General features: G+C 45.2%; 1 protein-coding gene across 1 annotated transcript; it reads left to right on the top strand.

The window, feature by feature from the left end:
* Window positions 1–7,134: 7,134 nt before the first annotated feature.
* Window positions 7,135–13,718, top strand: YIPF5 (Yip1 domain family member 5). Its single transcript, XM_008927915.3, has 5 exons — window positions 7,135–7,293; window positions 8,494–8,666; window positions 9,943–10,088; window positions 11,639–11,820; window positions 12,653–13,718. The coding sequence occupies exons 1-5, from the start codon at window positions 7,193–7,195 to the stop codon at window positions 12,813–12,815; spliced, it is 765 nt and encodes a 254-aa protein (XP_008926163.1). The 5' UTR covers window positions 7,135–7,192; the 3' UTR covers window positions 12,816–13,718.
* Window positions 13,719–15,343: the final 1,625 nt, after the last annotated feature.

Raw genomic sequence — 15,343 nt, 5'->3', positions numbered from 1 at the left:
GCGGGAGCGGCTTTCGAAGCGCGGCCACAGCGCCGGGGGGACGGGGGGCACAACCCTGTGCCAACACGCACCGGTCCAGGGAAAAAATACGCTAGTCAGAATGATAACCGTATGAGAAAATAAAGCCTTTTACTCAAACGTGGACCAAAAGCTCTAGAGTGAAATCTCTGTGCGATGGAGTCACTGTGTGCAGATACATTTCGCTGAGATACTTCAATGAGATTCTTCTGAAAACATGGCCGTAATTTAAAACAAAATAGTCAAAAAGTACTATTTTCAAGGCTAAGGCAGGAAATCATTATTTGTGTACTTACAGACTATTCAAATTAAATCTGAGAGCTGAACAGTTAATCAAATTCTTGATTTTTACCTTAATTCATTAATTCTGAAACAACTGCTGTGCTCCTGAAACAAGGGTCTGTCTCTCGCTTCAGGATCTGATTCCTGATTTTCAAACCAGCAGAGTCTGGTGCTGCTACAGAGAGTCCTCGCTGTGGCTCAGAGAAAAGCCCACGTCCTGTGCCCCTGCCCTCTGCAGAGTAGCTGAGGCAGTACAGGTCAAGTGCTCCATAACCCTTGCACAGAGGATTTAAAGGTGGGATGTGAGATCATGTTCACTTAAATGTCTTCATTACTTTTTTAAGAGCCTTGATGCAGCCGGTGCAGCCAGGATTTAACATCTGCATGACCAGCCAGAGACAACGGCAGCTCCCTTCGGGAATGGAGTCCACCAGTGCTGCCCCTGTTCAAAGCAGGGAGTATTGCATCACCTTTCCCAAGTATTTTGGTTGTCCATGCTAATTAATATGCTGTAATCATATTAAAATCCATTTTCATAAAGGCAGTGGTGCCATATTGGCAGGGCTTGAAGAATCAATTCCCTCTCCCCAGTAAAAACTGATGGTGTTCAAACTAGCACAGAAACGTTTGTGATCTCACTGTGATTAAGATCCAAACCTCCAAGGCTGGGGTTAAAGATCACCTGTGTGGATGCTTTGAGGGCCAAGACTCACATCAGTGAGTCTGATGTGCAGGTGCTCAGTGAACAGTGGGTGACAAGAGTCTTATAAAAACCTGTGATTCCTGACAAGCTCCGTGAAGCATTTCGGCAAGGATTCCATGTGATTAGCCAATACAGACAGCTCTAAGCTCTATGTCTTTTTGAAACATTATCATCAGAATTGCCCTTTGAAAAGAACAAAAACCTTAGAATTTTAATCACAACAGCTTTAGAAATGCATCTGCACTTTTCAAATAATAATGAAAGCAATTCAGCATCTGCTTTTATTTCTTTACACGGGATGTTCCAATCATTTCACTGTAACACAATTTCCTTTGATGAAATGACTTCAGTCATAAAAGCATCACGTAAGGCTCCCCAGCCAAATACAAGCCATTGGCCAAATCCATCAAAATGCAGCCCGAGAGAGTGAAACTTTAAAATCTGGGCCAAATACATGGTGATGACCTAAATGTAAAATATGTGTCAGGACCATGCCAAGGAGCAGCTCAGTTCTGACGGAAAGAAAAACAGCATCCATCAAAGCAGGGAGGATAGAGCACGTCTCACTTCTAACAGATGTCTTTATAACCTTCAGCACAGCCAGGGGAAAATTTAGCCTGAGCTTAAAGTGTATGTTCCAAAAGTCCCAGCAGAGCTATGCTTAAACCTGATCTATGAGTGATGTGACATCATTCACAGGTTTGAGGTCATTCCTTATGGTAAAGTGCTAAATTAGCATTTCAGGAAAACATGGGACAACCGACTTCATTGAATTTGGTGGGTGCTAAAAAAAGGTGTCTGAAAAGAAGCAGCAATGAGTGCTAGAAAGAAGGCAGTGTTCAGCTGGGCTGTAGTGGCAGTGGAGTGTGTACGTATCACCTCCACACATCTCCAGTGTGAACACACAAGCTGGAAATTCAAATCAAGTCACCCACATGTAATGAGAAACATCAGAGTTGTTTATCAGCAACAAACACTATGCAGTGCTTTGAGGTGCTCAGTGAAGAAGCAACTGAAAGTAGCAGAAACTGAATGAGTAATTCTGGGGAAAAAAAAATTCTAAGTTGGATTTTGGACAGCAGATTTCAGCTAAAAAGCCATGTGAGAATTTTCATCACTCTGGGTGGTTTTTACACACAATAGTTAAAATAAAAAAGGAAGAAAGAAGAACAGTACTTCCAGTTCTAGGCCTGTGCTTTGATTCAGGGACAACTTCAAGGTGCCACCTAAGGATCCTTCAGCCCTATTCCTTGTAATGTTCTGTGCTCCTCAGTAGGATTGTGTCTAAGTACTGAGCCAAGGCGACATTTCCAAGGGCAGAACTGCAGGCAGCCAGAGGGAAGATGGCAGTTTCTGAGAAGGATGGCATGGCAAAGGACAAGGAAATGTCTGGATTGGGCTTATTGTGAGGGTCAGTGGTTTTCCCGAGAGGCAGAAACCACTTCCTGTGCTAGTGCTCCCAGACAAGACTGCCAATCCGACCTCAATCCATGGCAAAGGACAGAGCCTGGTAGGAATCAATTCCAGGCTCCTGCAAAGTTGCAGACACCTCTCTAAAAGGTGTGTATGCTTTCCATCACTCAGGCAGCTCCACAGATTGAGCTCCCAAGAAAAGAGCCAGGTAAGAACAAGTACGGTACAAGCTAAAATAAGAGATTATCCCCTGCTCCAGCAGTGTGAATTACACGCAGTGAAAGTCTCATCTGCTGAAATCCAGCAGTATGTGGGAATGGGAAGCCCTCACAAATCTTTCACTTTGAAGAAAAAGCATAAAGTAACACTAAATGGCAGAGTCTCCCTGAGAAAGGATCTTCCAGCAAAGAGCATGAGTGCCTTGAAGCCGGGTTTATTCACAAATGCAGAGTAAGGCATTACAGAGTTTTGCCCTTGATCTTTTATTCATAACTCATGTGTATAATGTATTTTCATCAAAAACAGGCAAAGGGGAAGAGCAGCTTTCCCAGATGCTCTGGACGTGAGCACAGGCACGGTGCAAGCCAGATGATTCAAACACAGACATGAGACAACATTTCTTCCCACCATGTAACACACAGGGGGGTCACAGCTTCTGCAGATGAAACCATTTGATTCTTCTGGCAAACACCAAACCCACAGCACAAGCACAACATAAGGTTCGAGGTTTACAAAAACTGACATTAAGGGGCTATCATGTTCCACTGATTTTGATATCAATCATTGTACATCAGACAACATTTTGGAAAAGAATTGATACACCCAGTGTTGATAACTTCTTTGTAATTCCACGGCCACTGTTCAACAAAGCAACTTGCTACACAAACAACTCTAACACTGCAAGAGATCCAGCATGTACAGGCAGTCCTTATGGACTCACATCAACAACCAAGGACTAAAATCAAATAAAAATCGCTCTTTTCAGTCCCCCCTCTGCAAGGAACTTTCTTTCTCCCTTACAAGTTCTGCCATAGCAAGGCCTACTTCAGCAGACTTCTTCCTCCTCTCCCTTTTTCCATCCCCCCATACTTCCGAAGTTCTTTGAATTATCCTTTTATTCTCAGTCTGGTTCAAATTATCCCGTCATTAATACCGGTGTATTTAAAGTGTATTTTTTAATGTTACAACTAAAACAAAGTTTGGTCTTCACTGGGTAGCATGATGATGATAATAATAATGATAACAATTATGATGTTGATAATAATGATGATGACAATGATAATGATGATCATAATAATACTAGCAATGATGTGTAACCCATGCACTAAGTTTATGAATATCTTCACTTTTCTCATCCTGGAGTCATTTCAAGGCCTCTTGCAAAACCAGACTCTCTGTTCAGACAGTGTTCCAAGCCAGGTTGGACAGAGCTTGGAGCAATCTGGTCTAGTGGAAGGTGTCCCTGCCCATGGTAGGGGGCGAAACTCTGTGAGGCTTAAGGTCCCTTCCAACCCAAACCTTCCTGGGATTCTGTGATTCTACAGCCACCAGTGCAGCTGGTGCTGGTGCCTCAGGGAAGGGACAGTGTTTGGTGTTTGGTGCTGCACCAGGCTGTAGCTCCAAGTTGTAGCTCCAGGCTCAATGATCCAGGCAATCCATGTACTGCCCTTCCCAAGTCACGCAGGAAGGAGCAGCTGTGCAGCTGCAGTGTCTGCCCTCCCCTTGAACCCTCTGGAGCCTGTATGAGAGCACACACTGCTCCAGAGGATGTGAATCCATCCTGCACAGCTGAAGCAGATGATGCCCTACAGCAATGGTGAGGTGCCTGGTGCACAGAGAACTAATTAATGAAAGTTCGACCTAAGCTGTCAGTAAATTCTAATAATCTAAGCAATCCCAAACAGATTTCTAGCCAGAAAGCATTTCCCCAGCAGATCACAATTACACAGCCCAGTGCCTGGGATTTGGGTCTCATTTCACTGCCCAGTGAACTGCAACAAGTCACACAGCTCAGCGAAGTGGCACTAAGGCACCACCATCAGATGCAGCCCACACACTGTACGGTCTTCCATGAAAGCTGGGCTCTTCTCAGCCTTCAAACACTAATTTTCCTAAAGCATAGATTTGCAAGAAGCAGCTTATACCACAGTTACTGATCTCTGTTATCCATGGTTGCAATTCCCCCACCGTTATTCCGTTCAGCTCTACAAACTGACATATTTCCCGGGAGCCTGTTTTTGGGAGATATCGTGGACGCTGCACCGCAAGATACGCTTTGCGGGAGAGGCTTGTAACAGGGCTGTAATTTAAATACAGTAATCTCACTAGCAGAAGATTACATACAGGAGTTTGTAACACAGTAACTGTAATCATTTCCTGAGTCAAAATGAATTTTTAGAAAAAGAAAAACGTAGACACACTTCAAACCAGGGTCTCGGCTTGTGGAAGCTCGTGTGCCCAGCAGGCAAGTGAGAGGTCAGGGGACATCAAGCATGGGACTAAACTGTTTATGTGTGCACAGCTGGCATGTTTCTGAACCTCAACACCACCTACGTGTTCAGTGACAATGATAAAGTAGCGATCAAAACTCATTTCATTTTGAAGTTTCAGCTAAACTTCCTCAGCTGGGGTTTTCCCTGAGTGTTCACCTCAAAGCCCACCCAAGCCAGCAAAGCATGGTCACTCCTTCCTGCATTCAGCACTGGGACCTGAGAGAGTTAATAAAAACAACAGTCCCAGTACAGCCTTTTTCCCTGGCCCTGCATGAAAAAAGGGAACAAAAGGATGAGACTAGAGGGATAAACAATGAGTGACACTGGGTTGTGAAGCAAAGGAGCTTCTGCACATGAAAGCGTCTGCACAGTCCCAGTTATGTTTTTCTCAATTCTCCAGTATTCCCAGCTCCTGCAGCTCATTTGTGAGGAATGGGCTAACAGCTAATCTTTAATAAAGACAAGAAGGTTCACAGCTCTAGAAAAGTTTTTGTGTGACCTCAGGAAAATATTTCTTGTGGACATATAAAAGGGTATGAAAGTCTAGTACTAAATAACAACAATTACTGACTTTTTGCTCAGCAGCGCCATCAGCTCCTCCATTTCCCCAGCACCTTCAAGGCCACATAAACCCTCCCATCCATGCAGGGAGCAGGGCACAGATTGTTCTCTTTGGGAGATGAGACAGATCACAGGGAAAAGGCTAAATCTGCAGGCAAACTCATTTCATGTCACTAAGCTGTGGCCTTGAGGAGAAAAACACACCTCAAATGAACATTATGCATAACAGTATCTCTAGGGCCAAGTCTACTCTTACTGATGCCCACAGTAATTCTGTCTGAATCATGGAAATGGCACTTCATCTCTACTCTGCTCCATATTTATACAAGTGTTCACAACACCATTTTATTTAATGAATATTAGGGAAAAAAATCCTTGAAAGAGATTTTTGACAAAAAAATCACGTTTTTTACTCCATCCCATCTGCTCTGTGTGACCACAGCAAGACCTGCCAGCTGGGTTTCCCTACACAGGGCAATACTGATGGAAGGATTTAGAATGATAATTAATTTTTTTTACATGTCCTTGGATCAATAAAAATGAAGAGCAATGAGCGGTAACACAGTGGCTCCTGGACTCGCCTCAGGTAAATCAGTATTTGGTGTTCACTTCACACCTGGGAGATGTAGGGATGGACTCTTCTCCCAGCTAACAAGTGACAGGACAAGAGGACATAGTCTTTAACTGGACCAGGAGAGGTTCAGGTTGGCCCTCAGAAGGAATTTCTTCAGGGAAAGGGTTGTCAGGCTTTGGAAGGGGCTGCCCAGGGAGGTGGTGGAGTCACAATCCCCGGAGGTGTTCAGGGAGTCACAATCCACGTGGCAGTGAGCGCTCTGGTCTGGTTGACAAGGCAGGGATCGGTCACAGCTTGGACTCTGGGTGGTCAGGGAGGTCATTTCCAACCTCAGCGATTCCGGGATTCTGGGATCCCACTCCGTGCCCAGCATCAGGCACTTCATTAAAGGGAGGTTCTAACTGCTGATGCTTTAGCGCCCAGTGAAACGCAGACACAACTTTATTCCTCGAGTGTATTTAAAGGGGAATGGTCCTCCTTTCTTTCGATTTGAGGCAAAACAACGGCGAGAAGCGACTGCGTTTCGCAGCCTCGGCTCTAACGATGCAGGCAGGGAATGCCTCCAGCTCCTCCTACGCGGGGGCTCCGCCACCGCCCGCCTGCCACATCCCACAGCCCGCCGGGGAGGAAGCCGAGGCGTCCCACGGACCGGCCGAAAGGACACCGACCCCCGGTCCGTATCCCGGCCGCTCCCACGCGGCCACCGCACGAACCTTCCCGCCGCCATTGCACCTCCGTCCGGGGGCGGGGGGCGGGCAAGTCAGTGGGGCGGGCAGCGGCAGTGGACGGGCCCCATGGTGCGCATGCGCGGAGCGGCCAGCCCTGTCCGGAAGCGCTGTCGCGCGTGACACGTACGGGGGCCGCGGCGGGGAGCAGGGGCCGGGGCCGGGGCGCGGGTGCGCGGGGTCGACGGACCGGGCTGGGCCGGGCCGAGGGGCAACCACGGGGAGGAGACGGCACGGACCACCGCGGGGGTGGGGCGGGAGCGGGCGGCCGAGGGCGCTGGGGCAGCGCGCGGCCCGAGGAAGGGAGGGAGGCTGGGGGCCGCGGGGCGGGCCGAGCGGCGGAGGAGGCAGCGGGCAGAGCGGGCCCGGCCCCGGCCTGGGGAGGGTTCTGGACCCGCCTCGCTGTTCCCTTGCAGAGGTGGCGATGTCCGGGTTCGACGGCTTCAACACCGAGTTCTTCCAGACCAGCTACAGCATCGAGGACCAGTCGCAGCCCTACGACTATAGCGCGCAGCAGTACAGCAAGTAAGTCCTGCGTGTGCTGTGTGTCTGTGCACCCCCGGCGCCCCTCGGCCTCGTGGGGTCATGGATGGGGTTGGTTGGAAGGGACATTAAAGTCACCCCTTTCCACACCCTGCCATGGGCAGAGACACCTTCCACTATCCCAGGTTGCTCCAAGCCCCATGCAGCCTGCCCTTGGACACTTTCAGGAATGGGACAGACACAGCTTTTCTGGGAATTCCATCGCATCCCCTCACCAACCTTCAGAGGGAAGAACTTCTTCCCAGTGTCCCATCTAACTCTGCTCTCTGTCAGTGGGAAGCCATTCCCCCTTGTCGTGTCACTCTGGGCCCTTGTCCAAAGTCCCTTTCCACCTCTCCTGCAGGCCCCCTTAGGATGCTTCTGGGACAGTCTGTGTATTTGGGAAAGGATTGGCATTTCAGCCAACTACTGTTTCCTGTAAATGAATCCCTGTTGCTCTGTTTGATGAAGAGCTTAACTCACAGTGTGTAAAACGAGATATAAGTTTTGTGTTTAATTCTCTGCCTGCTACATTTTAGAGCAAGTACTAGAAGACTGAAAGAAAGGCTATATGAGTAATCTTAATTATCTGAGTAACCTGCATCTCCTTGGGAAAAGAAATGGTGTTCTTCTGCAAGTCCTTCTGCACTTGGGGACTAAAAATTAGTGTCACGCAAATGAGCCAGCAATGTCATGGTGATTCCCAGGCTGCAGGAGGGAAGTGTGGTAGATGTTCCTGGGTCAGGGGAGATCCTGGGAGCCCTGTGTGAATATCCAGCCTTGGGCTGAGCGGTTTGGCCACTTCCCTATGGTGGATGGAGCAGGTCAGTGCCTGTTTGTGACCTGAACAGGGTTACAGTGCTGAGACTGAACTCTGCTAACACAAGGAAAGAAATGACAAGGAGTTCTAAATTTTTTTCTTTGTATTTCCAGAGTTAAATATTTTGGAGATGTTTACTGAAACCTCTGTGGTCAGACTTGGGAATGATCAGTGGCCAGAATAACTTGGGAGTTTGTTTAGGGCAGAGGATGTATTTGATTGGGCTTTTTCATAAAGGATCTGAGTACAGGACCATCTAATGGGGCTTTTAAGAAAGAACGAGGGATTTGCTGTGGTTTATTTGCTGAAATAAGCTTTGCCTTAGCAGGAGGTGTCTCAAATGCAGCTCTGTGTGTGTCCTAACGAGGTGTTGTGCTTTGCAGGCACTATGGAGGCTACGAGTACTCTCAGCAGGGCGGGTTTGTCCCTCCCGACATGATGCAGCAGCAGCAGCCCTACATGGGGCAGATCTACCAGCCAACACAGACCTACACTCCTACTTCAGCACAGTCTTTTTATGGAAGTAATTTTGAGGATGAGCCGCCACTGTTAGAAGGTATAACTTTATGTTATGGCCCAAATCCAAAACTATTCCTAGTTCGGGGACAAGTTGGTAGCATTGTGTGGATTCCCTGCTGCTGAAAGTGCTCAGTGGATTTGAAATTCTCATTGATTTTTTTTTTTAACCTGTATTTTGGTGTATGAAATACCTGTTTTTGTGTGAACTTTTGCAATTTTCAGTTTGTGCTTTATTGCTTCACACCAGCTGCTCTGTGGCAGATTTAATCAATTAACTGGAAAACCTGACTGCATGAAAAAACCCTTTATAGTTCTGTAGTTGCAAATAATACTTGTAACTGCCCAGTTTTGCTAAAATAAATGGCTGCAGGAACTTACAGTTTATTCTTGGTTAGAACTGGAATGTTTCATTGCCAGCAAGGAATGCTAAACACTGCAGAAATGCCTGTGTAGAATACAGCCTGTGCAGAGTGCCAGAGCGGATGTTCATTTACTGACTGGATTGATGAAATCAGTTTCCAGCTTATATCCATTATTTTTCAGTTCCAAACAACTGAATAAAACCCTTATTGTTGCTGGGTAGAGAGGCAGGTGTCTGTCACACCTGCCACCTGTACCCAGTCATGATACCTTCCACCCTCTGGGCTTATTTTATTTTTTTAATTTTAATTTATTTTTTATTAATATTCAAATTAGTATTTGACTTACATAGATGCTTCCCAGAGCAGTGGGCAAGATGTAACTGCATCTTAACTCGGGTTTGAGGCACAGCTCTGGGCAGACTGGAGGGAGGGAGACTGGAAATCAAACCCAGCTGGAGGGAGCTGGGAAACTCCCTGTCGCTAGACACTGCTCCAAGGGGTGAGGGGTTTTTAGTGGGCTCACTGGCTGGTGTGTGAAAGGGAAATCCCTCAGGGATAATTAACTGTAGAGAAGCTCCTTTGAATTAGAAATCCTTGAGGCAGCAGTTGTTGGACACCTGGGGAAGCTGCATGGTCTGTGCTGATACCTTTGGTGCACCTGCTTTTGGTGCACAACAGGGAACTAGGTTGAAGGATCCTCTAGGCTGCCCCAAAACACTGTTTATGCTCTTACCTGGTCCTTCAGAAACCACCTGGGCACTTCCCAGCGTTTGAGACCAGGAATGTGTGAAGCAACACAAGGAAAGATGGGATCAGTCAATTCTCTGCTCCCCATCGGGTGGCTCTGGACACGTAAAAGAGGAGAGGCAGGGAAAACTTAAGAGTCAAGCAAATGGGGATGACAGGAAGGGGAGGAGTGAAATCAGTGTGCATCATTCTTTTCAATTGTAGAACTGGGGATCAATTTTGACCACATCTGGCAGAAGACACTGACGGTGCTGCACCCCCTGAAAGTGGCCGACGGGAGCATCATGAACGAGACGGATTTGGCCGGACCCATGGTCTTCTGCCTGGCTTTTGGAGCCACATTACTGCTGGTGAGACACTGCCTGCAAAACGTGGCTGTTTGTGCATTAATGTTGTTGGAAACACTGGGAAAAGAGCCACGTTACCTGTGGGTTTATTGGAAGTGACTTCTTGGCATGGAGGACAAAAAAGCACGTCCTGGCCAAGGATTTCTTAGAGCATCCTGAGTTGGAAAGGACCCCCAAAGGTCATCAAAGTCTGACTCCTGGCCCTGCACAGGACAATAATTTGTAGCTATATGGAAGAGGCACTGGGGCTTCACACGCCAATGGAATCAATAAGTCCTGGCATGTGAGGTGTGACTTTCAGTGTCAAGTCACTTCTGAAACAAACCTGCTTTCACATTCATTTATTCTGCTTAATAGGTCAGTCAGTGGTGAGGCCTGGTGGGTTTTTTTAATTGAGCTTAATTGGAATAAGATTGTGCTTTAATGCCTCACAAGTGTCAATGATGAGATGACAGAGTAGCAGCAAACAGTGTTCCTTGGCATTGAAAGCTTCAGGGTTTTTAATCAGTTATCTTTGAATGCCTCAGGCACTGCTTTTCATTTCTGCCTAAAATTTCACGTTGCTGTGACAGTTAAAACACGTTTTGGTACCGAGGGGACTTCAAACCTACTTCAATAAGTAACCTTTATTTATGGAAACTAGGCCAGTCAAATTAATGAACGTGTTTATAATAGATATGTTTGAAATTTCTTTTCCTAAGAAATTGTTGATTTCTCCTGTGTGCTTTCTTAAAAAAATCCATGAAATGAAGTGAAAGGAAGTGAGCTGAGCATGGCACAGGTCACAGAAAGTGTGATTGTTTCCTGCAGTGCTTGAGGAAGAGGAGAGGGGGATTTTAAGTACCTTCAGGGGGGACACCCTGGAAGCTGCACCCTGGGAGCTACCTGGCCCCATGTCCTGTTGGGTGTACCTTGGGGCAGGGAACCATCAATTTTGGCCTAGGAAAACCAGGTGATGAAATAAGATACACTGAAATAATCCGGATGTGCTTTCTGCATGCTTGTTATCAAGCAAAGTTTGATTTTTGATTTTTGACTTTTTAAGATCTATCTGAGTTAATCCTGAGTTCATACCCAGTCTTTGCAGCTCAGCTTCAGCTGTTCCTGGGAATTATAATTTACCTTGTGCCATAGCTTTGTGCAGTCTGTCACAAATTAAAGGACTTCAGCTCTGGATTTGTTAAAAAGTTCCTCAATTACAGTTTGTCGGTCTTTATGTACTTGTTCTGTAAAGATTATTATTGCAAGTAATCAGTCTGCACGAGCAGTTATTGATTAAACCTGAAGAGTTCATAGGCTGAGATCAGGGAATAACAGTCTGATAAAAATCTGTTCATTAAGATCCGCAGAGTCAGGAGAAATTCCAGCCTCCTGGGTGGCTGGAGCGTGCAGGTGCCCTGGGGCTCAGGTGGGGGAGCAACTGCCTGTGGGATGTGAGGGTGGGGGTAAAGGGGAATGAAGATACCTGTAACCATCCCTTCCTTATCCCTGTGGAGGTGGATAGATTTTTATCCCTCCCATAACTAGCACACATCCCTCTGCTTGGCTTCCAGGCTGGGAAAATCCAGTTCGGTTATGTGTACGGGATCAGTGCAATCGGCTGTGTGGGGATGTTTTGCCTCCTGAACCTGATGAGCATGACTGGGGTCTCCTTTGGCTGCGTGGCCAGTGTCCTGGGATACTGCCTGCTTCCCATGATCCTGCTCTCCTCTTTTGCAATTGTATTTTCACTACAGTAAGTACTTATACTCTATAATTTGATAAAAGATTCCTCTCCCGAGATGATGAAGGAAGTTATTGAAAGGAATTTTCATATGCAGTGATAAAGCTTTGTATAATTTGAATATGACAGGGTTTTTTAGTAAATGTAAAAACATAATTATTAACAGTGTTCAGGTATTTACTGGGGGAAAGGTGAGTGAATACTGGTTTTATCTCAAAGTCAATTGACAGCTTTTAAATAAATAGACTCCAAGAAAAATCTCGGGTTTGTTTTCAGCCAGCTCTGAATCTGCCAGATCTCAGTACCTGTAAAGTCTAAAAGTAAATATTATTTAAGATGCAAATTAGAATTTTACAAACAGAAGAAAATGAGTGTGGTTCCTCATAACTGTGAAATTAGGGACTGAAAAGAAACAGCTTACCACAATTAGTTCACTCACTGCTTTTATGTTTCATATGCACAGAGTTAATTTCGAGGGGGTTTTATGCTGTTGTAGTTGACTATTACTGTTCTGGAGTTTCAGAATCACAGACTGGTTTGGGTTGGAAGGGACCTTAAAGCTCATCCAGTTCCACCCCCCTGCCATGGGCGGGGACACCTTCCACTATCCCAGGTTGCTCCAAGCCCTGTCCAGCTTGGCTTTGGACACTTCCAGGGATGGGCAGTCCACAACCTCTCAGGGCAACCTGTACCAGTGCTTTTAATGGGTCTATTTCATTTAATGTCAAACATAAAAGCTAAAATTCATCATAAAATCTGTACAAGGTGTCAGATGAGTCCAGGTGTGACTCCTGTTAAGTGTGTATACACATGGCTTACATGAATTCTTTTTTCACCTTTCCAGGGGGATGATGGGGATTATTCTCACGGCTGGAATTATTGGCTGGTGCAGCTTCTCTGCTTCCAAGATCTTTATCTCTGCCTTAGCCATGGAAGGACAGCAGCTCCTCGTAGCCTATCCCTGCGCTTTGCTGTACGGAGTCTTCGCCCTCATTTCGGTGTTTTGAACAGACTGTCCAAACTGGGGGACTCTGGTGGGCCAAAACGAAAATCCCAACTTGGAACTTGGAATTGGACCAGAAACAGCTGCAAACAACTGTCTTGTGTTGCTATCATGAAACTTAGACCAGTTTGAATCACCTGGAACAATGGAAAAATGTCTCGTGTTCACTTTTTTAGGACTTTGAATACTGTTTTCAATGACCTGGGGTGCCCAGAGCTTTAATACGTGTTCATGCTTATCAAGTTCCTGTGATTTCTTTCCCATTCCTAGATCTTTAGAAAAAGTAACTTTTGGTCGTTTATTTGAGGGTTGTGATTTTTGTTTGTTTGTTTTGTTTTGTTTTTTAGGGGAGGGAGAAGGGTTACAAAGGTTATAAATTGGTAGATTTTTATCCAAAACTGTTAATGGAGCTGCCATGGATTTGGGGTACTCTGTATAAATCTGCAGTAATGAGGAACCTGTTTCCTGACCCCTCTTACCAAAAACAAAATGCACAAATGAACAAAAGGAATTTGACTATTTCCTATATCTTAACCAATATACTCTTAAGCTCTTTGGTCTCAATTATTTGTTCATTTGCTGTGAGAGTATTTCAGGATTTAAGATACTTAAATTATGAGTTAGAAAACAGATGCTTAAAAGTGAAAGGGATCTGTAATTCTGTCACACTTGAAACATGACCACATTTGGGTGTCTGAGTAGCTTTATGTTAACATGGATTTCTGAAGAGGACTTCGACAGAGGTTCTTTCCTTCATGGTGCACATACTGGTAGATGAAGAGGAATCTCTTTTGCAGTACTTCCAAGGAAAACACCATTTTGAAAACGTTAATGCTTGTCAGTATTGTAGTTACTGTAAAATAATTTAAGGCATATTGATTAAATTTTCCTTAAATTTTGAAAAAGGTCTTTGATCTTCCTAATCTTTCTTTTTTTAATGTTCAGTTACTAAAATAGAAACTTCCATATCGAAGCAAAATCACAATTAAAATTGAATTCCATGAGTGGATTTGGTATTTGCTTCAGTCACAAATAGTTAATGAGACATATAACCTGGTTTACAGTGTTAATCACAAGAATTCTTACAAGTGTGAGAAGTGGGAAAGTAGAAGTGGTTGTTCTTCACAAAAGCACTTGGTAATTTGTAAAATAAACAGGAGCAGGCTACAGACACATTTTATTTTTATACAGGGGAGGTTACTTACATATGTAATAATTCCATGCCCCCAACCTGGGGCATGGCAAAGTGCTGGATTACAACTCCCATTATTTCAGCAATTTAACCTGAGGGATTTAATGTCACTGCAATGATTCAGGTGTCACTCTGGTGTCCCTTTGTCCTACCCATGGAATGAGCTATTCCAGAGTTGAATCAGCTCAGCTGTGTTCTGTTATCACTTTCTGGTAAGACTCCACTTGGAATCCATCTTCAGGGGAAAGCTTTCATCCCAGTGACAAAGGAATGAATCATTCCAAAGGCTCAGCACACACTTTTGTTTGTTTTCCCTTAGTTCTGTACATTCTCCTTGAAATATCTTCCTAGTGCCACTGGAATTTACTGCCCAGGTCCTTTGCTGGCCAGAGGCAGCTTCTGCTCCTGTCTCTGGAAGCTGTGGGAAGTGTCTCTTGAGTGTTAAGCCTTCAAGGACCCCACACTGATGCACAAACCATTTTGACTTCATTGTGTGCTGAAACAGGCTGGGACAGTGAATTTTGAAGCTCACAGGCACACAAACCCCTGCAATTGCCTTCCAGAAATGAATTCAAGAGCCCAGATGATTTTCTCCTTTGATATGCTATTACGAATTACCATCCTAAATAAATGTGGTGAGTGGATTTTATTGAGCAAAATGTTTTACTCTGTAGTTCTGATGACTCTGGGACAGATCTCCCCTGCCCCGGGGCACCAAGTTCTTTTAGTCAAGAACACGATGGAGCACCATGTCCTGTGTCTGTGCAAATAAACTGCAGTGATTACTAATGAGAACTAATTAAACACACAGTGACTCTAGTACATAGAAAAGCTCCCATACTTTGAGCACATCAGGTTCAAATATTCCAGTACTGTATTTTGAGAAGCAGCTAATTCAGCTTACCCTGCATATTCCAGTGGGTCTTGAAGCTTGCAGTGATTACATAGATACCTTCCAGGGTGATCACCTGATTGTTGAACTGTTAGAAATAATATCTTCTTTCACCACAGAACAAGCGAGATTCAGTGCACAGGAAAAAAATAAAATTATCTTGTCTCAGTGTAACCCTGGCAATGCAGCTGCTGGGTTTGGAGAGACCACAGGAGAAGGGCTTTATTTAGATTTAGATGCTCACAAAGTGAGCAGTGGAGGATACTGCATGTTCTACTCCAGCAGTGGGAGTTTTCAGGAGTGTTTTGTGTTCCTCAGCACAGAATTTAGCAGTGGGTTTCTAAGTGGTCTCTTGGGGGCAGAGAGGCACATAGGAACAGAAGGTCCAACACTTGAATTCATGGAGGACTTGAAAAAAGCACAGTGTTATGTCTAGACTGGTTGTATT

Source organism: Manacus vitellinus, unplaced genomic scaffold (genome assembly GCF_001715985.3).
Source record: "Manacus vitellinus isolate BGI_N305 unplaced genomic scaffold, ASM171598v3 scaffold_25_pilon, whole genome shotgun sequence".
Classification (NCBI taxonomy): Eukaryota; Metazoa; Chordata; class Aves; order Passeriformes; family Pipridae; genus Manacus; species Manacus vitellinus.
Note: the sequence above shows the minus strand (reverse complement) of the source record. Positions and strands in the feature narration are given on the sequence as shown.